General features: G+C 59.5%; 2 protein-coding genes across 2 annotated transcripts; one reads left to right on the plus strand and one right to left on the minus strand.

Moving 5' to 3' along the window:
- The first annotated feature begins 454 nt into the window (after positions 1-454).
- On the plus strand, positions 455-20,997 carry LOC121061439 (receptor-type tyrosine-protein phosphatase kappa-like). Its single transcript, XM_040540285.1, has 30 exons — positions 455-705; positions 5,580-5,795; positions 6,202-6,444; positions 6,835-7,071; positions 7,493-7,744; positions 8,252-8,494; positions 8,906-9,196; positions 9,304-9,401; positions 10,786-10,978; positions 11,065-11,176; positions 11,356-11,602; positions 11,757-11,796; positions 12,373-12,478; positions 12,642-12,709; positions 12,941-13,077; positions 13,213-13,300; positions 13,491-13,564; positions 13,970-14,006; positions 14,759-14,856; positions 15,041-15,157; positions 16,070-16,227; positions 16,306-16,441; positions 17,188-17,337; positions 17,492-17,591; positions 17,926-18,005; positions 18,386-18,520; positions 18,938-19,063; positions 19,189-19,346; positions 19,594-19,729; positions 20,139-20,997. Exons 1-30 carry the CDS (start codon positions 462-464, stop codon positions 20,211-20,213), a joined length of 4,395 nt encoding a protein of 1,464 aa, XP_040396219.1. The 5' UTR covers positions 455-461; the 3' UTR covers positions 20,214-20,997.
- Positions 20,998-21,214: 217 nt separating this feature from the next.
- LOC121061442 lies at positions 21,215-26,594 on the minus strand. The gene is made up of 11 exons (XM_040540289.1): positions 25,917-26,594; positions 25,397-25,639; positions 24,456-24,746; positions 24,153-24,250; positions 23,181-23,373; positions 22,983-23,094; positions 22,557-22,803; positions 22,363-22,402; positions 22,027-22,132; positions 21,899-21,945; positions 21,215-21,772 (listed from the first exon to the last, which is right to left on the minus strand). The coding sequence occupies exons 1-10, from the start codon at positions 26,026-26,028 to the stop codon at positions 21,903-21,905; spliced, it is 1,485 nt and encodes a 494-aa protein (XP_040396223.1). The 5' UTR covers positions 26,029-26,594; the 3' UTR covers positions 21,215-21,772; positions 21,899-21,902.
- Between the last annotated feature and the right edge of the window lie 73 nt (positions 26,595-26,667).

Below are 26,667 nucleotides of genomic sequence, written 5' to 3' on the forward strand. Positions count from 1 at the left end.
GTCACCAGCATGTCACCCAGCATCTGCTCTCAGCCTATGCTCAAGCACCCAGTCAGCACCTTGTATTTCCTGCCCAAGCGTGCACTACCAGGTCGCAAAGACCATTGATGCCCTTCTGGTGGCCTTTTTCCACAATTCTTTCTAAGTTGTCAGACATTAATGGGGGGAGAGTTGTGCTGACGTAGTCTCTGCATGACTTTACTGAGTGTGGAAGCTCCATCTTCCTGCAGAAACGCGGTCCTGGAGAGCCAGGCTGCTCACACATCCTTCTGGGAACGCTGCTGCCCATCCCGAGGGGGCGGCTCAGGCATTGTGTTGAGTGGCTGCTCACCTTGAAGAGCCCAAAAATGGCCTCCCAGACCAGAACTCAGAGAGCTGCGAGGTTGTGAAACGGGTGTGAAGCTGCCCCGGTGCTCCGAAGAACGAAAGCAGTGCTGACACCCGCAGAGGTTCCCTCTCCAATGAGGAAGCCTCTTGTACCGCTTGCAGCTGCTCTGCCTGCCTGCTTCCTTTCGGTGCTTGCACATCTCGCAGTTGGGCGGGCGCTCCGAGCGGCGGCCAGCAGGATGAGCCCTTGGTCCTGCCAGGGGAGAGAAGGGAGCATGGCCCTGAGATGGAGCCTTCTCCTGGCCCTCATGCCTCTGCTGGCAGCAGAAGAGATGGAAAAGGATGTGACCGATGACAAAGAATATCTCCAAGAGACAGGTAAGAGGTGGTCGCTCTTCTCCCTGCAAGAGAAAGTGTTGCTGCTCCCTTGCTGCACGTTTGCCGTGTACCTTCACCGCCGGCAGCACACAGCAGCTCTATCAGAGGCTGGAGGCGATGTCCGTGCCAGGGACCGAGACATGAGGGCATCGGTTGGGGAGTGGTGGGGTGAGGCCCCCTAGCACCAGGCAGCCCCCAGTTCCTCCTGTACAGCAGCAGGGTCTGCAGCCCAGGACGGGGTGAGACGGTGGAGTGCGAAGCCCACAGGGGTACCTCGCAGCAAGGCTTGCTTTCTAAGAGCGGATCGAGGTTGTTTTGCTATTTCCAGTGTCCGTCAGCAAAACTGAGAAGTGGGACTGACGTTTTAATCTCAGTAGAGCCGTTTAATTGCAGGTCTGGAGGGCCAGATGCTATCTGAGCTTCCAGGAGACGGTGAACCCATCCAGGGCAGCACCGCCTGGGGCCTGAGTTCAGGTCTGGGGACCATCACCCTGCCTTGTTCTGCATCCATCTGACCTGGAGTCTGTCTCTAAACTAACCTTGCTGCATCTGGGTGGCAACAAACATTCAATTAGCATGTGCTCACGTTGTGCGGACCTGCTGTATGTATGTCCCTGGGCTGGCACAGGCTGGAGAAGCCCGCGAGTCAAGGACCCTGGCTGTCACCAGGGCCCAAAAATGGGACTGGGTTTTTCAGGTGCTGATTTGAACTCAAGCCATGTGGGGAATAGCAGGGTCTGTGCTGCATGGCATAGGCCAGGGGAGCTGTGCCCCTGTAGGTACAGGGAGTGTGAGCACAGCACACCGTCACTGGAAAACCAAGGGCAAAGCCTGCAGCAAAAGACATCCCCCTGCCCCTTTCCCAAACCCTCCACCAAAGCTGTCCGGCTGGGCCAGTGCGTGCAGCCGTGGCTCTCCAGCTTGTTTGCACAATGCACAAGAGCAGATGAAGGCCAGGACTCAGCTGCAGGACACAGCGAGCACACGGTGGCTGGCAAGCCCTCTGTGTACTCTGCACGTCTCGGTCACCTGTCCGTCCTAGGAGAACTCTGGGGTTGCCTGCAGCGGAGACAGTATTGCTGAGTTTGCACCTTGGTGTTTGTGAAAAAGAGGAATCGAAACACGAACACATGTTGGCCACACCCAGAGGCACGGGCAGCCCTGCCAGCATGTGGGCACATGCAGGGTACAATCAGGGAGGGGGGAACATGCCAGGGGACAGTAGATGAGCTGCGGCACACTGCTGTGCCTGTCTGAATGCCAAAAAAAGTCCCCTCAAGCCATGGCACAGGCAGCATGGGGCTGTCCCCGTTCAGCAGGGCTCCCGCGTGCCAAATCCTCCGGGCCAGCCTCACTCGTGCCCCAGCTCTGAGCACCGCTACCTGAAAAGCTGCAGGCAAGGCGATGCGCCTGGGAGCGAAGGAGTGGGGGTGGCGGGCAGGGTTCTGGGGACGCGCTGAGGAAACAAGATGACAAATCTGCGTCCCAGCACTGGGGAGGAGGCAGCGCTGCGTGCGCGGTGCCAACGCTGCCGGCAGAGGATGTGGTCGGGGCGTGTGGCGCAGCGCTGCTCCGTGCGCTGAGCAGGCTGCATTGTCCCTTTGTCCTATTGTCCCCTGGCTGTCTTTCTGCACGGTTCTCTCAGAGCTTTCCTCAACGCCTGTACAAAAGCCTCGTGCCCTTACAGTCCCGTTGCGCCCAGGAGGGAGGCGGAGAAGCTTGCAGGGGATGTTTTCCTGCAGGGCTGGCTCTGTTTGGCAGGCTGGCTCTGGCCGCTTCCCATCACCCCAGCCTGCCACTGCACAGTGATTTATTAGCAGATTCTGTAGCAGCAATGCCCAGCACTAGGTAAAATGAGGCCCCGTTCAAACTGAAAGTCCTTGTGTTAGTGGAATTGAACTGCCAGCAGCTCTTGTCCTCGTGGGGGACTCCAACTTCCCAGACATATCCTGGAAATGCAACACAGCTCAGAGGAAGCAGTCTAGGAGGTTTCTGGAGAGCGTGGAAGATAGTTTCCTGATGCAGCTGGTTAGTGAGCCTACCAGGGGAGGTGCCCCGCTAGACCTTCTGCTCACAAACAGGGAAGGACCGGTGGGAGATGTGGTGGTTGGGAGCTGTCTTGGGCAGATTGACCACGAAATGGTTCAGTTCTCTATTCTTGGCGAAGTCAGGAGGGGGACCAGTAAAACTGCTGTCTTGGACTTCTGGAGGGCAGACTTTGAGCTGTTCAGGACGCTGGTTGGCAGAGTCCCTTGGGAGGCAGTTCTGAAGGGCAGAGGAGTCCAGGAAGGCTGGGCACTCCTCAGGAAGGAAATCTTAATGGCTCAGGAGCGGTCTGTCCCCACGTGCCCAAAGACGAGCCGGCATGGAAGAAGACCAGCCTGGCTGAACAGAGAGGTGTGGCTAGAGCTTAAGAAAAAAAAGAGGGTTTATGATCTTTGGAAAAGAGGGTGGGCCACTCAGAAGGATTATAAGGATGTTGTAAGGATGTGCAGGGGCAAACTTAGAAAGGCCAAAGCTCATCTGGAGCTCAATCTGGCTACTGCTGTTAAAGATAACAGAAAATGTTTTTATAAATACATTAACATGAAAAGGAGGACTAAGGAGAATCTCCATCCTTTACTGGATGTGGGGGGAAACTTAGTGATGAGAGATGAGGAAAAGGCTGAGGTGCTTAATGCCTTCTTTGCCTCAGTCTTTAGCAGCAAGACCAGTTGTTCTCTAGATACCCAGTACCCTGAGCTGGTGGAAAGGGTTGGGGAGCAGAACGTGGCCCTCACAACCCACAAGGAAATGGTTGGCGACCTGCTACAGCACTTGGATGTACGCAAGTCAGTGGGGCCAGATGGGATCCACCCGAGGGTACTGAGAGAGCTGGCAGAAGAGCTGGCCAAGCCCCTTTCCATCATTTATCAGCAGTCCTGGCTATTGGGGGAGGTCCCAGTCGACTGGCGGCTAGCAAACGTGACGCCCATCTACAAGAAGGGCCGGAAGGTAGACCTGGGAAACTACAGGCCTGTTAGTTTGACCTCAGTGCCAGGGAAGCTCATGCAGCAGATTATTTTGAGTGCCATCATGCGGCACTTGCAGGGCAAGCAGGCGATCAGGCCCAGTCAGCATGGGTTTATGAAAGGCAGGTCCTGCTTGACGAACCTGATCTCCTTCTATGACAGAGTGACACGCTTAGTGGATGAGGGGAAGGCTGTGGATGTGGTCTACCTTGACTTCAGTAAGGCTTTTGAAACCGTTTCCCACAGCATTCTTCTCAAGAAACTGTCTGCTCTTGGCTTGGCGTACACTTTGTTGAATTAGAAACTGCTTGTGTAGCCGGGCCCAAAGAGTCGTGGTGAATGGAGTTAAATCCAGTTGGAGGCCGGTCACTAGTGGAGTCCCCCAGGGCTCAGTACTGGGGCCAGTCCTCTTTAATATCTTCATCGATGATCTGGACGAGGGGATCGAGTGCACCCTCAGTAAGTTTGCTGGTAAGTTAGGCTGGACCAATGGGCTGAGGCCAACTGTATGAAGTTCAGCAAGGCCAAGTGCCGGGTCCTGCACCTGGGGCACAACAACCCCAAGCAGCGCTACAGGCTGGGAGAGGAGTGGTTGGAAAGCTGCCTGGCTGAGAAGGGCCTGGGAGTACTGGTTGATAGTCGGCTGAATATGAGCCAGCAGTGTGCTCAGGTGGCCAAGAAGGCCAACAGCATCCTGGCCTGCATAAGAAACAGTGTGGCTAGCAGGGCTAGGGAAGTGATTGTCCCCCTGTACTCGGCTCTGGTGAGGCCGCACCTCGAGTACTGTGTTCAGTTTTGGGCCCCTCGCTACAGGAAGGGCATGGAGGTGCTCGAGCGAGTCCAGAGAAGGGCAATGAGGCTGGTGAGGGGTCTGGAGAACAAGTCTTATGAGGAGCGGCTGAGGGAGCTGGGGTTGTTCAGCCTGGAGAAGAGGAGGCTCAGGGGCGACCTTATTGCTCTCTACAGGAACCTTAAAGGAGGCTGTAGCAAGGTGGGGGTTGGTCTATTCTCCCACGTGCCTGGTGACAGGCACCAGGGGAGGTTTAGGTTTGATATTATATCAGGTTGGATATTAGGAAGAACTTCTTTACTGAAAGTGTTGTTAGGCATTGGAATGGGCTGCCCAGGGAAGTGGTTGAGTCACCATCCCTGGAGGTCTTTAAAAGACATTTAGATGTAGAGCTTGGTGATGTGGTTTAGTGGAGGACTTGTTAGTGTTAGGTCAGAGGTTGGACTCGGTGATCTTGGAGATTTCTTCCAACCTAGATGATTCTGTGATTCTGCGAAATCCTGGGGGCAGCAAAACCCGAAGGGAGGCTGCGGAGGAGCTCCCTGGGGCCGCGCACCCCGGCTGTGAGCTGCATGCTGCCACATGCTGCCACTTCGCGCTCCACAGCACAGCTTCCCAAAACATGAATCTCACCTCCTGCTGTTCAAAGCCTGCCAGCTGCCCTTCTGCACCGTGTTGGCCTCGCTGAAGCTTCACCTGACCCCTTTCCTGTGTTTGGGGCCTGTGGGCGGCCGTCTGCACAGCCCTAGCGTGAAGAGCAGCATGCACTGAGTGTCTCCCTGCTCGCGGGATGCTGCGAATCCCTGCAAGGCTGGAAGCCCCGTGCTCCTTTCCCTGCTCTCTCTGAGCGCTCCCGGAGCTCCAGCCTGATGGAAGGGGCCAGCCCCACATGTTGTGCGGTGTTACCCCTGCCTCTGCCAGGATGCGCCCTGTGAGGCAAGGCAGAAACCCCTGGAGAGGTCCATCAGCTGCCGCAGCAGCAGCAAGCGCCGCGCCGCACGGAGGCACTGGCAGTCCTGCCCGCGTTTGGCTCTTCCCACCCCACTGACGCGCTCTCCGTCTTCTGTGTGCAGGATGCCCCAAGCCCCAGTGGGACCCAAGCCTCCGCGTTGTCCCAGAGAAGCTGCTTTATGGGGACAAGGAGGAGCTGACACTGAGCTGCCTCACTGGGGATGATCCTCCTCTCGCTGTGATCAGATGTGCTGCATGGACAGACTGGGGATATGCTTGGGAGGTGAAGGACATGCAGGGAACGTGGCATTACATGGAAATGCGCCTGACCTGCACAGGTAAGTCGGGGGGCAGCAGCTCTCCCCTGCTGCGGGCTCGTCTCCGTCAGCTTGGCTTCTCACCGGGATGCCTTGGCCTCGGCTCTGGGATGGCCCCAGCCGGGAGCAGCCTCCGAGCTGGGCCTGGACAGAAGCCCCCAGCGGGCCCCGGCCTTGCCTCTGTCCTGCCTCTGCAGCCTGTCTGCCTGAGCCACGGGGACGCTGGCGGCGGCCAGATCCTGCCCTCAGCCCTGCTCGCTCCGAGCACCTCACAGCCCCGCTGGGCTCCTGTCCCGCACCCAGGGGCCGCAGCGTCTCCTCGCCGTGCCGACGGCCGACCCCGCAGTCCGTCATGGCCCAGCCTCGGCCCCCTCCTGCCCGAGCACCCCCGTCCCCGAGGAGGACTGTCACGCATTCTCCCCAGCAGGAACATGCCAGAAACCCCAGTGGGACAGAAGGATCACGCTTGTCCCAAGGAAAGGCAACTACACACTGAACGAGGAACTGGGGCTGTCTTGCCCTGGACGTGTCAAGCCCTCCTTCACCAACGCCAAATGCGCGAGGGAATTTCAAGGAGTGACTTCTGGAAAAGCTGTCTTTGGGGTCAGCTGGTGGGGGAGGTACGGCACAGGCGCCTGGACCCGCATTGAGGAGCCCGTAGCGTGCGTGGGTAAGCGGGGCAGCTCTCCCCGTCCCCTCTCTGCCCTCACGCTCCCGAACCAGCCACGATACTGCCTGCCCCAGCCCTTGCTTGGTGCTGCGGTGACCTGCCAGATGCTGAGGGGCTGCGGGGCCAGGAGAGCAGCACGCCGCGGGCAGGGCGCGAGCCCGGGTATGTCCGTGGTGCGCAGGGCTCGTGGGGAGGGCGCAGGGCACAAGGCAGTAGCCTGGAGGCCAAATTCTGCCCTGTCCTCCACCCTCGGAGCGCCGTCCCCTGCCACTGTGCCCAGGCAGATGCTGCTGTCCTGTGCTCAGCACCCCTCGAGTTTCCCCACGGCCTTGGTTCTGGCCTCCCGGAGCCTCCTGGCCCCCTGCTCTCACACAAATTTGCCTTTGACAGTGAAATGCTCAAGGCCCCAGTGGGACCCTGACCTTCGTCTGATACCAGAGCAGGACGTCTATGAGGAGGAAGAAGAAGTGAAGCTGAGCTGCCCTGAGGGTTCCCAGCCCCCCTTCCAGCAGGCTAAATGTGCATGGAGAGCTCAGGCTGTGGCTACAGGGGAACACAAGGGTACCTGGACACAGAGAAACAACTTGGGACGCTGGGTCCGCATTGCGGGCCCCATGAAGTGCACCAGTAAGTGTGGCGACAGGAGGTGCCTCGCCTGCAGCCCCGTGGCTCAGCGGCTCCTCTGGTGCCATGGCACGGCGAGGTGAAGGGCAGCCTGAGCTGGGCTTGGGGTCAGGTCCAAAGAGCGGCTGGAGGGGTCTCCTGCTGCAGGGGGGATTGTCCTGGGAAGCTGCCGGCCGTGGGAGGTGGTGGGGGGCAAAGAGTGAGCATGGAAATGAGGGTGGAGAAGGGATTTCATGGGCAAGTGACAAGGGGAGCCCCCTCCGTCCCAACAAGGCTTGCTGGGGGGCACGTCATGGCAGATGGACAGCTCGCCTTCCATCTCCCTTTGGTGGCTGGAGGGATTGCTGGTGGTTGCCGAGAGCTGGCGGTACCCTGCCCCACCTCATCACCCACACCCCAACTAAACCCACTTTTGCCTGGACAGAAACATGCCAAAGGCCCTTGTGGGACCTAGCACTCCATCTAGCACCACACCAGGAGGTGTACAAGGAGAACGAAGAAGTGATGCTGAGCTGCCCTGAGGGTTTCGAGCCATCTTTCAGCCACATCAAATGTTCAAGAGAAGTCCAGTCCATCAGCACTGGGAAACCTGTGTACAGAGAATACAGAGAAGTTTGGATGGGAAAGGACCCGGGAGGTGCCTGGACCCGCATTCTCTCCAAGGTGGAGTGCGTGGGTAAGCGAGGTGCCAGGAGCTCTCCTGGGGCCCCTGCGTGCCGGGGGATGTAGGGGGTGATGCCAAAAGCAGTGGGAGGCAGCCCCTGCGCCTGCCCAGGGCTTGCCCGGGGTCCGCAGGGGTGCCTGGGCAGGGAGGGAGCTGGTGGCAGCCTCTGTGCCCGAGGGTCCCGGCAGGAGGGGGCCGTGGCAGCCAGCCGAGGGGCCAGGTCGGAGCTGCCCCGAGGGGCCAGGTTGGAGCACCCGGCATGTGGGACGAGGGCGCCCAGAGCCCCTGGAGCTCCTGCTCCTCCTGGGCCTTCTCGGGAGGGCTGGGGAAGCAGCGTGGGGCCCTTCCTGCTCCCATCCCCTTCCTGGGGCCATGGTGCAGGAAGGTGCTCCACATCGTGTCCCGCAGCTCCATCCCTCACTGTAGTGTGCCAGGACAGGGATCTCCTGTCACATCCCCTGCCTTGCCCTGCATGGCCAGCCTCTGCCCTGCTAGCACCTTCCCTTCTTGTTGCTGCAGGAAAATGCCAGAAGCCCCGATGGGACCCCAGATTAATCTTTGTCCCAGAACGGGCATCCTACATCCTCAATGACGTGGTGACGGTGAGGTGCCCTGAAGGGTACTGGCCTCCTCTCATGAAGATCACCTGTATACAGCCTACCCCAAGCCAAGGCTCCCCAACTCCTCAGAGGTTCTGGTTTGTGAGGAGCAGCACTGGCCCCTGGGAGTCTCTGGATCAGCGGCAGACCGTGACGTGTGTGGGTGAGTGAGGGACTTGAGAGGGAAGGGTGGGCCCGATGGCGGTGTCCCGCCTTCGTGCTGGCCCTGTTCCAGAGGCACGCACGGATGTGCCCGGCCGGGTGCAGGTGCGCTCTGTGGCGAGAGAGCCAGCGCCTGCGGGAGCATTTCCCTCCCGAGGGGCTGCGCCCGCTGCCAGGGAGCAAGGGGACAGAGGCAGGGGTCTGCTCCCACTAGAAGCTGCCAGCTTCTGAGCACACCATGATCCAGACTCCTCCAGCTCTGCAGCTGGAGACCTGGCGTGGGCAGTGTCACCTCTGCCTTCCTCTCCCTGCAGCTGGGTGGGAGCAGGGCTGTCAGACTGCAGCACCCTTGCAAGGGTGCCAGGGGAAGGGAAGGCAAGGAAATGACTCTTTTGCAATGCTTCCTTCACAGAGGCCTTCCAGGTTGTGCCTGGGACTTTGGAGGCTTCCACCACCAGCATCAAACTGAACTGGACCTGCAGTCTGCCTGATGCCTGTGAGCGCATGCAGGCCACGTGCAGGCTGGCAGTGCCTTCCTCCCCTCCCTGTGAGGCTGAGAAGGTCACGGGACAGGAGATGCTGCACGGCCATAAAGGAACATTTACCTGCAACCACCTGCAGCCCTTCACTGACTACAATGTCACCATCTCAGTGCCCCCCAGCTCAATCCTGTTCACACAGCTCCTGAGGACAAAGGCAACAGGTAAGTGTCCCCTGCCTGTAATGTCAAGGTACCCTTTGCTTTTCTCCCCAAAATTTCAGCCCCAGGTTGGTGTCCCCGTGTGTGACCCCGTCTCACTGTGCTTCCAGTGCCCGAGAAGCCGGAGCGGCTGTGGCTGGATGCCAGCACGGGGACGCTGCTGTGGCAGGCGCTGCCCTCCTGCAAAGGGGAGATCCTTGGATACCAGGTACCAGGGGAGCGGGGGGCAGCAATGGGGGCTGCGGTCAGTCCCTGAGGCTTCATCTCCGCCGCTCCTTCCTGGTCCCTCTCTGCCCCTGCTCCAGGCGGGGTCCCTCCCACGGGATGCCGTCCTTCCTGAACTGAGCCTGTGGGGGCTGCCCACAGGCAGCAGCTCTTCAAGAACTGCTCCCCACATGGCTCCGTACCACGGGGTCCATCCCCCAGGAGCAAACTGCTCCAGCACGGGTCCCCCACGGGTGGGCGGCAGCTCCCCCCAGAGCCCCTGCTCCTGCGTGGGCTCCTCTCCACGGGCTGCAGCTCTGGCCTGGGGCCTGCTCTTGCGGGGGCTCTCCATGGGCCGCAGCCTCCTCCAGGCCACATCCACCTGCTCCACTGGGGGCTCCTCCACGGGCTGCAGCGTGGAGATCTGCTCCGTGTGGGACCCATGGGCTGCAGGGGGACAGCCTGCTCCAGCAGGGGCCTCTCCACAGGCCGCAGGGGAACTGCCGCTGTGTGCCTGGAGCACCTCCTGCCCTCCTGCTGCACTGACCTGGGGGGCTGCAGAGCTGATTGTCGCTCCTCACTGTCCCAGCTGCTGTAGTGCAGCAGGTTTTTTTCCCTTTCTCTGCTCTCACAGAGGCACAAGAAAATCTCTCATGCTCAGCTCTGGGAAGCAGTGGGTCCCTTTGGAGCTGGCTGAAGCTGGCCCTTATCTGACGGGGGGCAGCTTCTTGATTCTTCTCACAGAGGCCACCCCTGCAGCCCGCCACAACCAAAACCTTTCCACATAAACCTAATACACTCCTGCTGCCTGCAGGGGTTGTGGGTGCTCTGTGCCTGGGGGTTTCCTCCCCAGCACTGCACAGCCTGTGGTTTGGCAGATGCTGGGGCTCTGTGCGCAGCACTTTGTGACGTGTTTGGTGGCATAGCCTCACGGGCTTTCCTGTGCCTCTTGGGGCCTTATTTCTGGTTTCTGGAACAGGAAAGGCTGTGGTTTGCAGTGCTGGGTGCAGCAGTAAGGGGGCCAGTGCAGCACCCAACTTGTAGCCCTGTGGAGATTAGATGTGACTCATGCCTCACTGAGGATGCCTTGGAAATCCAACCAGCCTGGAGAGCAGAAGTGTGCTCTGAGCAGCTCCATCTGCTGCTGCTGCTGCGGTGGTATCTTTGCAGCAGGTTGCCCTTGTTTTGAGTGCTGGCTCCAAATTCCCTCCTCTCCTCCTCTGGTGTGCGTTGAGGTCCACGCGTGGGGCCGAGGCTCCCGCTGGCGTCTCTCCGGGAGTTTCGCAGCACTGCGATGGGTGCAGACGTGGGGAGCACCGCAGCGCTGCTGGGCTCTGGCTGGCTGTGCGGTGGGCACGTTCCCCTCCAGCTCCGTGTCCTGTCCCCAGCTGAACGTCACCGCCAGGGGCCCGCAGGACGGCGGCTTCCTCCAGGTCGAGCGGCTGAGGCTGAGCAGCTCCGTCACGGAGCACCCGCTGCCTGCGCACGGCCCTGGCACCAGCTACACGGTGGCCGTGCGGGGCCTCACGGCTGCCGGGGCCGGCGCAGCGTTGCTGGAGGAGTTTCAGACCAACAGCTCGGGTAAGGGTCTGTGCGCGCTGCCCCTGCTCCTGCCCTGCCTCGCCGTGCCTCCTGCTGATGCTCGTCCCCTGGGTCTTCCTCCGCAGAGACCTCGGACCCTCCTGACGTCAGCTCCCGCCTTGTGCGCGACATCTCCCCATCCCAAGGCACGGCCGTGCTTCCCCTCCGCCCCATCACCTGGGTCCCCGAGGCGGGCAGGTGAGTGCAGCCCCGGCTGCTCTGCTCTGCACAGCCCCGAGCAGCGCTGTCACCTGCAGCTGCCTCCGTTCAGCTCTTCCCTTCCCCATCCCCGTCCCCATTCCCACACCTGTCCCCATCCCCATCCCGTCCCCATCCCACCCCCGTCCCCGTCCCCGGCTCACAGCCCTGCCTTGCAGCGAGCACCAGCTCCTCGTGGCTGCGACGCACAACGGCACGGTGCTGGAAGGCGCCTGCTCGGGGGAGCTGCAGCCCTTCAACGCCAGCCGCCCACCCGACGCCTACGTGGCCGCCGTGCTCAACCTCACCGCCCCCACGGCCTTCGTGCTGGGCGACGGGACCCACGGGCACGGCTTCCACAACGCTCCCCTGCGCCCGGGCTGGGACTACACCGCCCTCCTCCGCCTCGTGCGGCGCTCCCAGCAGGTACCCGTGGCGGGAGGCTGCAGCTCCCTGGGGACGCTGCCGGCCAGGGACGGGGCAGGGCAGCGTCCCCCGCGTCCTCGGTCACGGCCGGGGTGCTTGGTGGGCTGGGTGGCCGCCCTCTGCTCTGAACTCTCCTTCCTGTTTCTCCCAACAGGAGGAGACGTTCACCTGCGTGTGCTACAGCTTCTCTGTGGGTAAGTGGGCTCCTCTGCTGAGGGGCTGGCTCACCCCGCGCCCTGTGCCCGAGGCTCTCTCCCATGTCCTCCCTTTCCCCAGCCTGGCAACTTGCTGTGGACAGGAGCTGGCGAGTGCAGGAGCTCCTTGTGGGGGCACAGCAAACCTCTCATTTCCCATACCCAGGGGTAATGCTATAGCCAGATACTACCTTCATCCTCTTGGATGTTCCCTGGATCCTGAGGCCACTTGGGCACTTGTGGCACAACTGGAGCCTGCACAGCTTCCATGCCATCATCTCATACTGCATCTCAGTCCTAATGCTGCCCTAGTACAAGTGCAAACCCCAAAAAACTCAAACCACTCACCTGGCTCTGGCCATGCCTGGGGACAGTCATAGAGACACACTGACACACTATGAGCCCATACTGAAGGGCTTCACACCAAGCAAACACCCACTCCTGCACAACCCTAACTTTTCCACAGCACAGAGCCTGCAGTGGGTGATGAGGGAAGCTGCTTTTCTCCCCACAACCCTGTGAGGTCTCTGGATTTGGTCTCTGCAGAAGCCTGATCCTGAGCTGTGCTGTTTGCAGGGCAGGAGCCGGCACCTCTGCTGAAGAGGATGCCTGTGCTGACGGCACTTGTAGTGACAATGGTAGTTCTGGCACTGGGCATTCTGCTGCTCTTCCTGCTCTTCAGGTTAGTATGTGCCTCTCCTCTTCTGCTCTCTGTGCTGTCACGGGACATTCAGGGCCTTGGGCAACCCAGGGTGGACCCTGATATAAAGCACGGCTGCCACACTGACAACCTCCTCTCCTCTCCATCTTCTGCATGTCCAAGGGCCTCTCTTGCTGTTTTGCAGGCGAAAGCACAACGGTTCAAAAGCATCTGAAAGCAACAGCACTATCCCCCTGAGAAAATGTCGAGGAGGTGCAGTATGAGCAGAGGCCCCACCTGCACAGGCTGCCTATTAAAAGTGCAGGCAGGGTGCTTCCAGGCACTGTGAGGTCCTTACAGGGCCAAGGGAGGTCAGAACTGGCTGGTATGGGGAAAGGAACACATCCCCAAATAGGGGGACCTGGATGGGAAGGGACAGCCTGGGCTTTGGTGGGGTCCCACTCCCAGCTGTCAGGTCACCTTCTCCCCTGGTGGTCCCCGTAGGTGTGAACAAGCTGAACACACAAATCCCAGTGGAGGAACTGCTGGAAGCTCTGAAGAAGCTTAAGAGGTCAGAAATAGAGGCAGAGCAAACAGAGGATGAATCAGCCAGCAGTGCCGGGCGGATGGCAGAGTATCAGGTCTGGTTTAGCTTTGCTTTCCTGTCTGGCTGCACTGCCCGTGCAGTCCCGGCCCCCCGTGGGGCATGCGATGCAGGCAGCCTCAGACAGCCCCAGAACTTAGGCTAATCCGGAGCTCATCTTCCTCCTCTGCAGCAACTGACCTCCACATTGTTGCATTCCTGCGATGCTGGGAAGGAGCCATGTAACCAGGGCAAGAACCGCTACAAGTGCATCATTCCCTGTAAGCTCTTTGGGGGCTGGCACAGGCATTTGGAGGTGGCTGGGCAGTGCAGGTCCTGAGGCCTGGAAATCTGCTGAGAAAGGAGCAGGCAGCCCTGGGTCTTCCTGAATTACACCTTCTTCCTGAAACAGTCATTTCACTGCTGCCCCAAAGGGACAGCCCACTGACTCCCACCTCCCTTCTCTTCCAGATGACCACTGTCGTGTGGTGCTGCAGCCCTCTGCAGACACGGAGAACGACTACATCAATGCCAGCTACGTGGATGTAGGTAGCGAGGAATCGCTGCCCTGGGCAGGGTAGGAGAGGTGCCAGCTTTCTAGAGGGCAGCCCTGCTTACACGGGTGTCCCCAAGGACTGGCACTTGCTGTCCTCACATGCTGGCAGATCTTGGGATGTTGCTCTCCCTGGTCCCCTCTGAGCTGCCTGCAGCACTCTGGGTTTGTGCACCATCCTCATCCCCAATAAAAAGTGACCTGCTCACAGTAGGAAAGGGACAGGGATGGAGAGGCAGCCCGTGGGCACCTGCTCTCCGTGCTGACCAGGACTGGTGCTGCGGGATATGTTGTGCAGAGGGCTCTGGTACCTGTGGGGATGGACCTTGTGTTTCTTGTATTTCTTGTTAAATGTTTGACCTGGGTGATTGGAGCTGTTTGAACCTCTCCCTCACAGAGCTACCGGAGTCCGCGCTTCTTCATTGCAGCTCAAGGTGAGTGCTTCCAGCCCTGGAAACTCCCCAGAGCTGGCACAGGGCCCTGCTCATGCCCAGGAGATGGCAGTCCCTGCTCTGAACCCCCTGGGGTGTGGGGAGCTGGGACAGCAGCCCAGGAGCTGCTAAAGACTCCATCCAGGGCCCTCTATCTCGTGTGCTTTTGTTGCCTATGGTGGTCACAGCTGCTGCAGGGCATGTGTGGTCTTAGTCTGACCACAGGAGGAGGCTGTGAGCCAGCTCCTGCACTGCTCAAGCTAAGGACACGGTCCCCACAAGCCTGGTTTGTTTCCCTTTGGAGGCTGGTGTGGCAGGGACAAACCTGCAAATGTCTGACAGTGCTGTCCTCAGCGTCAGGCTCCTTCCAACGGCACAGAGCTGCAGTGGGTCAGTCTGCTCCATGCAGCATGCAGTGAGGGGGTCTCAGGCTCCTTGCAAAGCTGCTGAAATGCTCTTCAGGAAATAGGACCCTAAACGTGGGAGGAACTCTTGGTCATCTTCGGGATCTGGGTAGGGAAACTCCTGCAGCAGCTGTGAATCCCTGGCATACCCCAGGCTTGCTTGCCCTCCCTCTTTCCTGTCCCCCTTTTTAACAGAGGTGCTGAAGCTGGTGTGCCCAGTACACTGTAATGCCCAGGCTGCACAGCATCAGTCCTGGGCAGAGGGAAACACGAGTCTACCCCTAGCCCAGGAGCCTGGGAGCATCTCCACGGCTTGGGCTCTGACACCAGGCTCTCCTCTTTCTCTTCTAGGCCCCTTGCCCGGGACGGTGGTGGATTTCTGGCAGATGGTCTGGCAGGAGAAGACCTCAGTCATTGTGATGCTGACGGGCTTAGTGGAGCAGAACAAGGTACAGAAACCATCTCCCCCTCTGCTCAGCTCAGGTCTCCCCGGTGCCCAGGTTTCCTTGCCTGCTTTGCTTTGCTCTCAGTGCAGCCCTCGATGAGGGCAGGGAGCAGCTCCACACCAGTGCTGGCTTGTAACGCTCCCCGAATGAGCTTCCTGGTGCTCAGCAGTCTCGCTGCTGTTGACAGACCAAGTGTGAACAGTACTGGCCAGAACAGGAGCAAGTCTACGGGGACTTCACCGTGACGCTCAACAACACTAGGACCACCACGGGCCTTGTCACACGCATCTTCTGCCTGCAGAAGGTAAGACTGGCATGTAGCTGTGATGGAGATGCAGGGTGCTTCCGGGGTTCAGCAGCTGGTGGTCAGCCCTGCCTGGTCTCCAGCAGTAGCAGGTCAGCTTTGCTGTCGCTGGTCTCTGTCCCAGGGCATCAGCCCCAGGTTTTTTGGGATGATAAGACAGGTACCTGTCACCTGGGGTAGTCTGCAGACAGTCCCCATTGAAGCACCATGGTGCCTTGCAGCTCCTAAACCTGAACAGAGAGATTATGGTTTAAGATAACTTACATGAGAACACTTCTCAAAACGGGTATTTCTGCTGAAGTTATACCTCGGATAATAAACAGGAACAAAAGAAGATGCAAGGAGGGGAAAGCAATACAAAATGGACATGTTGCAGCTGGGCATATTCTTGTCTTACCTAGAACAAAGTCCAGCTGAAAGCTAAAGCTCCAAGAGCACCTGATGGGGGACATAACCGTTTATTAGCTCTGGCCAAGTGAATGTGATGCTCAGGAAAAAAAAATCAGGATGGGCTGGTACAAATGTGACTATATTCATATCAGTGCAGTATCAGCCTTAGGAAGTGTCTGATCTGGGGAAGCAGGGGCTTTTCAATGACTATGGAAAGACTCCACATTGTAATTTTTTTTTTCTCTGGGACACGCTGCATTTACTCCTCTGAGTTCACTGCTCTCAGCAGGGGGAAGCAGAGAATAAAGCAAATCTTGTGGCTTGGTGAATTTGCTCAAAGTCTTCAGCATACCCTTTGCTATCTGATGAACTCTGGTGAAGCAGTCATTGTGGTGGGGTGCTGGGGGGAGGCTGGGTGTTGGTGCAACCCTGCTGTGCCTTCTCTCTGTTTGTCGGCATGCAATTGCTTCACACAACTTTCCAGGCTGGCTCCTGCTCCCAGCCATGTCTCCCTCTTTTCAGGCAGGCTGTCATCTCCCACGAGCGGTGGAACAATTTCACTACCAGCAGTGGCCAGACCACGGGGTGCCCAGAAACCCTGCCCAGCTCCTCTACCTAGTGGAGAAAGTGAACAACAGGGAGTCAGAAGCCCCTGCTGGCCCTGTGCTGGTGCACTGCAGGTACTGGGATGGGAATGCTTGGGTGTTGGAGCAAAGCTGGCCAGGGCAGCACCAACCTCTCTTTTTCTGTGTCCTCAGTGCAGGGATCGGGCGGACAGGTACCTTCATCGCCATGGACTTCCTCCTGAAGATGGCGAAGGCCGAGGGGAAGGTGGACGTGTTTCACTGTGTGCAGAAGCTGCGGGAGCAGCGGGTCAGCATGGTGCAGACCAAGGTGAGGAGAGTCGCCTGCTCCCTGCACGCTGCCAGGCTGCAGACGTGCCTCCCACCCTTCCCAGGGATGTGGTGAACAAAGCCACAGTGGACACGCTCTGCATGGTTCAGCCACAGGCACTGGAGCTGCCAGGTGATGGACACTGTGTGTTCTTGTATTCAACACAGTGTCCAAACCTAGGCGGGAGCCACATTCCTCTGAGACTCTCTGAAGTGGCAGCAGCAGCAGCATTCACATGCACCAGTAGTCTGGCATGGAAGGGCTGTCTTATAGGCAAGGAGCATGCGTGTGTGGCTTTCAGGATGTGTCCTTCAGGCTTTTGGGATGTTTGCCTGGCATCTTCTGGGCAGCAATGTCTTGGGCAAGGGACTCTGTCCTCACGATCTGTTCAGTGCTGTGACCCTATGGAGGAACCTGTAGGTTGGGCAGGACCATCCAGCTACTTGCAGGAGGACTAGTCCAATGGTTTTCTGAGCTTCCTTCCCCTGAGCAGGAGTCTGGTGTCTGAGAGAAAGCATTAAACCACAGAAAGATGCTCCTGTCTGGGTTTTTGCTTTTGCTGGCTGCTCCTTAGAGCAGGGCTGCCTGCACTGAGAGGTGTCCAGCAGGGAGACGAAGGATGGAGCTGGCACATTCCAGGTGCAGGTCGATGTCAGTGCAGAGCAGTCTCAGTGCCTGTGTTCTGGAGTCCCAGGGCTGTCCGTGAAGCTGCTCCAGACGGTGCACTGACCCGTGTCCCCACACAGGAGCAGTATGCCTTCCTGTACGAGGTGCTGCTCGAAGGCCTGCTCTGCGGCAGCACTGGGGTCCCAGTGGAGAGCGTCGCCAGCCACATCCGCTGCCTCCAAGGAGCTGAGACCCAGAGCCAGAGCAACGTCCTTGAGAAGGAGTTCAAGGTACCACCAAGACCTGGCGTGCTGGGTCTGGGGCCTCCTGCCACAGCCCTCACCCAGCTGCGGGCTGGAGATGTTGGTAGTACTTCTCTGGGGTGGCTGAAGATGGAAAGGGAGCTGAGAGGCAGGACTCGCTAAGCTGAATCTTCCCTTACAGGCAGTGCAGAACTTCTCCGAGTTGTTCCAGCTCCTGCCATGCAGAGAAGCAGAGAAACCCAGCAACCAGCCCAAGAACCGCAAACCAGGGATCCTGCCAGGTATTGCAGGGCTGGGCAGCCCCTTTCTCCAAGACCCAGCTCCTGAGAGCAGCAAGGGGGACGATGCTGCTTCCCTCCCCAGCACCATGCTACCACCAGGGGATGGAGCGTTCTGCCCAGGGTACCAAGCATCACTTTTTGTTGGCGATACTTAGTACCATCGAATCATCTAGGCTGGAAAAGACCTTCAGGGTCATCAAGTCCAACCATCACCGTGGCCTACTGAGTCGGGAGGGTGGATTTACTGCTGCTTCAGGACTTTCCCCACCCAGATCCCCCTCTGTGTGGGCAGAGGATGGCTCATCCCTTCTCTCTCTGCCCCTTGCCTCCGCAGCGGATTCCTGCCGGCCCATCCTGATGTCCTCGCTGAATGCCGACGGCTCGCCGGGCTACATCAACGCGGTGTTTGCCAACGTAAGGCTCCAGCTTCAGCAGGGCTTGGAGCTGCTAGGGGCAGCAGAGGCTCCACGGGCACCACTGCCTGAGGCAGGGCAGGACCTTGTCACCCCATCTTGAGGGGTCCCAGCCTTGGGGCTTCTTCACAGTGGCTGTCTCTCAGCGGCTGGGGCCCTGCTGCCAGGAGATGGCTCCCATGATCAGCCTAAAAATCCACTGCCTTTCACCTGCTGGGTGCTCTGCATCTCCTCGGGCTCTGCCCCTGGGTCTGCAGAGCCTCCCAGCCCAGCCCTCGGCATCGTGGAGGCTGCCTAATGTGGTTATTGCAGGCACTGCTGTATCTGTGGATTGCATGACCTCTAAATTCACACACACACCCCAACCGGTGTGTTTTGCAGACGTACACCAAGGAGGACAGACTGATCATCACCCAGCTGCCCTTCTCCAGCACGCTGGTGGATTTCTGGGCTCTGGTCTGGGATTACACCTGCACAGCGGTGGTTGTGCTGAACCAGCTCCAGGAGCTGGACAAGGTCAGCTGCCCTCCCCTCTCCCAGCAGCATGCTTTCTGCCTTCGCCCCCCCCATGCAGCTCTCCTTGCCGGGGTCCTGCTTGCCATGGGGACCAGCTGCAAGCCTGTGGGCTCCACGTGGCTGCGCCCTGAGAACGGTTCCAGCCCAGTGGTATAACTGGTATAACAGTGGTGGGGCGTCCCCATGGGCACGGGAAGAAGTAACAGGGGCAGCCCTTTGGTTTTGCTTCCCCTGACGAGGTATCGTCTCTGCAGGGGTGTTATTTTTCTGGCTGCAGCCCCACAGATTTGTCCCAAGCACAAAGCAGGCAGAGCACCCACGTGTAGGCAAGGGGCTGGCCCAAGTGCACCCACACGAGCTGCTGAACTCCGTGTGTGGGTCGGGGCATTGTGTGACCATGCATATGTCTCCCCCAAGACATACGTGGAGGTCTGGCCCACCCAGGGCGAAGCCATCTATGGCCGTTTCCACGTCCAGCTGCTGTCAGAGGAGCCTGGAGCTGGTTTCACAGTCTGGACACTCGCCCTCACCAACAGGCAGCAGGTAGGCTCTTTGCGCAGAGACAGCCCTGTGTTCAAGGCTGAACCAGGCCCACGCTGTCCTGCCTCTCCTCCATGAAGCCAGTGGGCTTCTTCTCTGCCCGACCCACTGTCTTTTTTCCCTACTAGCCCAAGAAGGCTGCAGTGGAAGTCCGGTTCTGGCAACTGGAGGACTGGCCCATGAAGCAGCATCTTCCCCCGCACCCTGCCACCATCATCAGCCTGCTGGGGAAGGTGGAGACGCACCAGCGGCAGAGCCAGGATGGGCACATCCTCGTCACTTGCTGGTGAGCAATGTCTTTTGGAGGAGCAGTCGTGGCACAGAGTGCAGGCTGTATCCTTCAAAGCAGGTCACATCTATCTCAGCTCGGGTGAAGGGTGGACATGTGGACATGAGTTCAGCTGTGTTCAGGAAGGAAGGCTTCCCCATGGAGGCCTCCTTGGTGCAGGACCATCCCGAGAGCCTCAGGCCTGCATGGCTAGTGGGACAGCAGGAAATCTAGGGTAAGTGACTTCCCTTGCTCTCCCCTGCAGGGACGGTGCCAGCCGGAGCGGGATCTTCTGTGCTGCCAGTTTCCTGTGTGAGCAGATCCAAAGCGAGGGGCTGGTTGATGTATCCCAGGCTGTGAGGATGCTGAAGAGGCACCGGAGACAGCTGATTAAAGACGTGGTAGGTGCTGACCAAACTCGGACAGGGATGGCAACACCAGAGCAAGAACTGGTCTGTGCCTAGGTGCCTGTCCTGCACCCACCACACCATCCAGGTCCTCAAGGACCATCATGGTCTACCTGGACCATTGAGGTCCTCAAGGCCATCATGGTATACACACCCTGGATGGGAGTGAGCAGCAGACACCTGGTGGTGCTGGTTCTTCTAAGATCAGCTGGCTACATCCCAGTCCTCATCCACGGAAGCCTACATTTGTGATTTCTCACTGGGGGAAGGTGGGCTGTGACTGGGAGGAGGAGAGGGGGCTGTACCTCTGCCTGGCTTGCTCAGGGGGCTGTTGGCAACCAGGCTGGCCTTCCATGACAGGCACTTGGGCACCACACACTCATGTGCATCCTTCTGTCCACAGGAGCAGTACAGGCTCTGCTATGAACTAGCCCTCAGTTACTTGAACTCATTTGAAACCTACGGCAATTTCAAGTAGAGTCATGGTCACAGCCCATCTCTGGCCAGGACTTGAGCTTTCTTGAGGAAACAGTGGAAACCAGAAGAGACGAGGAGGGTGTGCACAGCCCCAAGATGCTTTACTCTTCCGATGAGCCACTCCAAGTGTTCTCTGCAGCTGCACAGCACAGGCTGGACCGTCTCCAAATTGTGGTCAGACTTTGAAGCAGGAACCAGAGTTTGGGCAGGAATTTACCTAGCACCACAGCTCGAGCAGGCAGGTCAGAGGAGAGGCACCAGTACTTGACACGTCCACCCTAGGGATGAAGAGAACCAGCTGCCCCACCCAGGCTCCCCTATCCCTTCAGGGTAGCTCCACCAACACCCCAACCGTGTTCAGTCAGGTGAGCCCCAAACCACTGTGAGATCCACAGGGCTGAGGAGCACAGGCCACCTGTCCTGCTTTGGGAGAAGCATGATGCCCAAGGCTATGAAGAGCCAGGAGAGCGACAATCCACCACCCCAGAAGGCTATCCTGGTCCTTTCCACCCCCCACAGCCCCCTTCTGAAGCTCCATCTTCCTAACGTTGACCCAGGTGCCACAGCCCTACCAGCTCCAGAGGGGCTCCCTCACCAGCCTGTCTGGCTCCACCGTGGCAGTCCCAGATTGCAGCACCAGCCCAGATCCCTGGACATTGTTCCTGCAGGTTACTGCCCAGGAGAGGCTGCTGCACAACAGAGGCTGCCTCTCCCTTTGCGGCTCAAGAGCCAAGATTGACTCCATACTCTATTCCGTGTCTCACCAATAAAGGCTCTGTGCTGGCCATGGTGGTGATGAGCTCTGATCTTCACTTTTCTTCCAGGTTTGATCTGACATGGGGGGCTGCAAAGGAGCTAAGAGCATGTGGGTCCCCCAGCTCTGGCCAAGGCATGGGCACAGGACCATGCCTGTGTGGTAGGGGGCTTCTCAACGAGGCGCAGTTAGTTCAGCACCCTACAGGGAGCATGACTCTAAGGGCAAGGAGACGACAAGGCAGGAGCTGTAGTGGGGCAGGCAGTCCACTCCAAACCACATTTATTGGTTGTCTGGACAGAGCAGGCAGAGTGGCAAGGGCAGTGCAGTCACACCAAGCCCGAGCAGAGCCCTGGGTTTGGCTGGATTTCAGCATATGGAGGCGGAGAGGGGTGGGGAACCCGGGACATGGCAGGAGCTCAGCCTGAGTTTCTCTCTGAGTCAAAGAATGCGTCCAGTTCCTGCTTCCAGGGAAGCAAAATCAAAGTCTAGAAAAAGGAACTACAGAAAGCCTCATTAAAGAGTGCCGGGCCTTTCAACAGTAAACAAAAGCTGGGGAGTGGAGGGGGTCAGGGAAGAAAAAGCTGGTGACCCTCCCTGGCTTCCTGCTTTCCTCCTGCTCTGCTGAACCGGATGGGACCCCCAGTGCTGGTGATGGTCACAGGAGAGCCGGGTGCCGAGCTGCTGACAGCACTGATCCAGGGACGACCACCCCATCTTCTCTGCACCACTGCTGTGACCATCGCCGAGTACTCTGGGACAGGCAGGGGCTGGGACGACGGCTCTCCAGCCTGGCCACGGTGGGGCTGGGGCAAATGGGGTAGGTGTCAGAGAAGGGGATGAGCGGGTGTTCCTCCTGAGGGTCAGCCCCCCCCAGGAGAGCTCTGCTTTGTGACGGTGTGACGACAGCCCAGGGAATGGCATTTTTCTACCTTTTTAATTGTTCTCCTTAGCTTTGATGGGTACAGCCTTCCTTCTCCTGCAAAGACAAAGGGCAGTCCTGAGTGACAGGCTGGTGTCACACAGGGTCCTACTAAACCAAAGTCCCCAAGCTACTCACCTGGACAGCACGAACCACACAATGCCTGCAAACAGGAGAAGCAGCAACAACAGCACAACCACCCCGGTCACAATCCCGGTCCATGAGCCAGGGGGCTGCCCTGCAACTAACACACAGCCAGCAGTGGGTGCCACAGCCCGGGCCACGCGTCTGCAGTGGTCCCAACCATGGCAACGAATCTGTGCAATAGTATAGAGGTACCCCCACAAGGAGCTCCTGCACTCGCCAGCTCCTGCCCACAGCAAGTTGCCAGGCTGGGGAAAGGGAGGACATGGGAGAGAGCCTCGGGCACAGGGCACGGGGTGAGCCAGCCCCTCAGCAGAGGAGCCCACTTACCCACAGAGAAGCTGTAGCACACGCAGGTGAACGTCTCCTCCTGTTGGGAGAAACAGGAAGGAGAGTTCAGAGCAGAGGGCGGCCACCCAGCCCACCAAGCACCCCGGCCGTGACCGAGGACGCGGGGGACGCTGCCCTGCCCCGTCCCTGGCCGGCAGCGTCCCCAGGGAGCTGCAGCCTCCCGCCACGGGTACCTGCTGGGAGCGCCGCACGAGGCGGAGGAGGGCGGTGTAGTCCCAGCCCGGGCGCAGGGGAGCGTTGTGGAAGCCGTGCCCGTGGGTCCCGTCGCCCAGCACGAAGGCCGTGGGGGCGGTGAGGTTGAGCACGGCGGCCACGTAGGCGTCGGGTGGGCGGCTGGCGTTGAAGGGCTGCAGCTCCCCCGAGCAGGCGCCTTCCAGCGCCGTGCCGTTGTGCGTCGCAGCCACGAGGAGCTGGTGCTCGCTGCAAGGCAGGGCTGTGAGCCGGGGACGGGGACGGGGGTGGGATGGGGACGGGATGGGGATGGGGACAGGTGCGGGAATGGGGACGGGGATGGGGAAGGGAAGAGCTGAACGGAGGCAGCTGCAGGTGACAGCGCTGCTCGGGGCTGTGCAGAGCAGAGCAGCCGGGGCTGCACTCACCTGCCCGCCTCGGGGACCCAGGTGATGGGGCGGAGGGGAAGCACGGCCGTGCCTTGGGATGGGGAGATGTCGCGCACAAGGCGGGAGCTGACGTCAGGAGGGTCCGAGGTCTCTGCGGAGGAAGACCCAGGGGACGAGCATCAGCAGGAGGCACGGCGAGGCAGGGCAGGAGCAGGGGCAGCGCGCACAGACCCTTACCCGAGCTGTTGGTCTGAAACTCCTCCAGCAACGCTGCGCCGGCCCCGGCAGCCGTGAGGCCCCGCACGGCCACCGTGTAGCTGGTGCCAGGGCCGTGCGCAGGCAGCGGGTGCTCCGTGACGGAGCTGCTCAGCCTCAGCCGCTCGACCTGGAGGAAGCCGCCGTCCTGCGGGCCCCTGGCGGTGACGTTCAGCTGGGGACAGGACACGGAGCTGGAGGGGAACGTGCCCACCGCACAGCCAGCCAGAGCCCAGCAGCGCTGCGGTGCTCCCCACGTCTGCACCCATCGCAGTGCTGCGAAACTCCCGGAGAGACGCCAGCGGGAGCCTCGGCCCCACGCGTGGACCTCAACGCACACCAGAGGAGGAGAGGAGGGAATTTGGAGCCAGCACTCAAAACAAGGGCAACCTGCTGCAAAGATACCACCGCAGCAGCAGCAGCAGATGGAGCTGCTCAGAGCACACTTCTGCTCTCCAGGCTGGTTGGATTTCCAAGGCATCCTCAGTGAGGCATGAGTCACATCTAATCTCCACAGGGCTACAAGTTGGGTGCTGCACTGGCCCCCTTACTGCTGCACCCAGCACTGCAAACCACAGCCTTTCCTGTTCCAGAAACCAGAAATAAGGCCCCAAGAGGCACAGGAAAGCCCGTGAGGCTGTGCCACCAAACACGTCACAAAGTGCTGCGCACAGAGCCCCAGCATCTGCCAAACCACAGGCTGTGCAGTGCTGGGGAGGAAACCCCCAGGCACAGAGCACCCACAACCCCTGCAGGCAGCACGGCAGCAGGAGAAACATGAGAGGGAGGCAGAAATGCTCAAACTTATCACAGCAGCTAGAAAATCAGCCAGGAGGGTGGATCTCAAGGTCCTCAAGGATTTCCCATGGTCTGCCCGCCTGCCTGTGCCCAGCACCCAGCTCAAGGCACCCGGCGAGGTGCGGGGCCCACGGGCAGCCCCCGCTCCCCTGGTACCTGGTATCCAAGGATCTCCCCTTTGCAGGAGGGCAGCGCCTGCCACCGCAGCGTCCCCGTGCTGGCATCCAGCCACAGCCGCTCCGGCTTCTCGGGCACTGGAAGCACAGCGAGACGGGGTCACACATGGGGACGCCCACCTGGGGGCTGAGCCCGCAACTGGGTGCCTGCGGCTCCTGGTGCCAGTGGGGAGAGGGTGCTCAGGATCAGCTGCTGGGTGAAGAAGACATTTATCTGCCTCCTCCACCTGTGAAACAGTCCAGGAATTTCCCTTCTCTCTTGTACTCCCCTGTGGACACCTACCTGTTTCTTCTGTCCTGATCACCCATGTGAATAGGATCGTGCTGGGGGGCACTGAGATGGTGACACTGTAGTCAGTGAAGGGCTGCAGGTGGTTGCAGGTAAATGTTCCATTTTGGCCGTGCAGCATCTCCTGTCCCGTGACCTTCTCAGCCTCACAGGGAGGGGAGGAAGGCCCTGCCAGCCTGCACGTGGCCTGCATGCGCTGGCAGGCATCAGGCAGACTGCAGGTCCAGTTCAGTTTGATGCTGGTGGTGGAAGCCTCCAAAGTCCCAGGCACAACCTGGAAGGCCTCTGTGAAGGAAGCATTGCAAAAGAGTCATTTCCTTGCCTTCCCTTCCCCTGGCACCCTTGCAAGGGTGCTGCAGTCTGACAGCCCTGCTCCCACCCAGCTGCAGGGAGAGGAAGGCAGAGGTGACACTGCCCACGCCAGGTCTCCAGCTGCAGAGCTGGAGGTGTTCAAACAGGAACAAATGCGGTTGAGTGTGTGGGCTACCGCTGCTCAAGGCAATTTTCCCCATTGTGTCATAACCCAGCGGTGTCAGTGCCTCCCAGCAACGCTGTGTTCAAACAGACTCTGCTCCTAGACCCAGCCCTTCCTGGCTGTGCCCAGGCCTCAGGAGAAAGGTTCCCTGGCACACTAAGGTGAGGGATGGAGCTGCAGGACATGATCTGGAGCACCTTCCTGCACCACAGCCCCAGGAAGGGGATGAGGGCAGGAAGGGTCAGCTCCAGCCGCTGCCCCCGGCTGGCTGCCGCAGCCCCCTCCTGCCGGGACCCTCGGGCACAGAGGCTGCCACCAGCTCCCTCCCTGCCCAGGCACCCCTGCGGACCCCGGGCGAGCCCTGGGCAGGCGCAGGGGCTGCCTCCCACTACCTTTGGCATCTCCCCCTACATCCCCCGGCACACAGGGACCCCAGGAGAGCTCCTGGAGCATCCCTTACCCACGCACTCCACCATGGAGCGAATGCGGGTCCAGGCACCTCCCGTGCCCTTTCCCATCCAAACTTCTCTGTACACAGGTTTCCCAGTGCTGATGGACTGGACTTCTCTTGAACATTTGATGTTGGTGAAAGATGGATGTAAACCCTCAGGGCAGCTCAGCATCACTTCTTCGTTCCTCCTGTACTCCTCCTGGTCTGGTGCCAGACGGAGTCTTGTGTCCCACGAGGGCTTTTGGCACATTTCTGGCAGAGGCAAAAGCAGGTGAGCCACCCCCAGCTCCAAGGGACACTGCCCCCTCCATGGAGCACGACAGCCCCGGTGCTCACAGAGGCTTTCCCAGCACACTGAGCCTTGCTGCCCTCCATCCCCAAACCCAGCTTCACCCCACCCTGCTACAGACATCGCCTCCAGCCCTCTGCGATACAGCTGCCGTGTGCCGCCTGTGATAAAGATGCACATCAGACTTGCAGGTGAAAGAGCAGAAAAAGCTTCTCTTGCAGAGGAACGGGCACTTCTTACCTGTTTCCCGGGGTACTCCTTGGGTCTTGGGACCAGTATCTTCTTGTGCCTGTGCTCCCAGCAGAGGGACGAGGACCAGGAGAAAGGTCAGAGCCAGCAACTGCAGGGCCATGCTAGCATCCAGTCCCCGGGCACAACTCAGACCTCAGCCCCACTTGCTGCCTCCAAGCACTGGCATCCGTGATTGCAAGAATTGCAACCAGAGGAAGGAAGCAGCCTCATGAGCAAGTCGTATGTGGTGAAAGAGCCTTCCTCTTTGAGGAGGGAACCTCCCATCAGTGTCAGCACTGCTGCCTTTTGCTGGTTTCTTTCCCCAGGGACATCCCGGCACTGGCACTCACCAGAGCCCCTGGCATCAGGATCACAGAGCTTCACCCCACAGAGCTCCTTGCTACCAGAGCGCGTTCACCAAACACCACTCACGTTTCTGAGACTTCTGCCACACGCTTCCCAAAGCCTCTTCTTGCACACGTGGCTTCTGGAGATGTCACGGGTCACTGCACTTCCCCTCAGTAATCACAGCAGTTTGACGTCTTCCAAGACAGTATTAGGAGAGCTGGCGAGAGCCAGGGGTAGGAAAGAGAGGGGAACTGCAAGGAGTCCCTCAAAACCCTCATACAAAGGCCCTTCAGAAAGACACGGTCAACAAACACCGCATGTTGTCCTTCCCCTCAGCTCTGTTCCCAGCTGCCTCCTCCTCCTCCCCCTCAGCAGGGAGCAGGTCTGTCCTCAATGAACCAACCACCCTGCC

This window comes from Cygnus olor, chromosome Z, assembly GCF_009769625.2.
Source record: "Cygnus olor isolate bCygOlo1 chromosome Z, bCygOlo1.pri.v2, whole genome shotgun sequence".
In the NCBI taxonomy this organism is placed as follows: Eukaryota; Metazoa; Chordata; class Aves; order Anseriformes; family Anatidae; genus Cygnus; species Cygnus olor.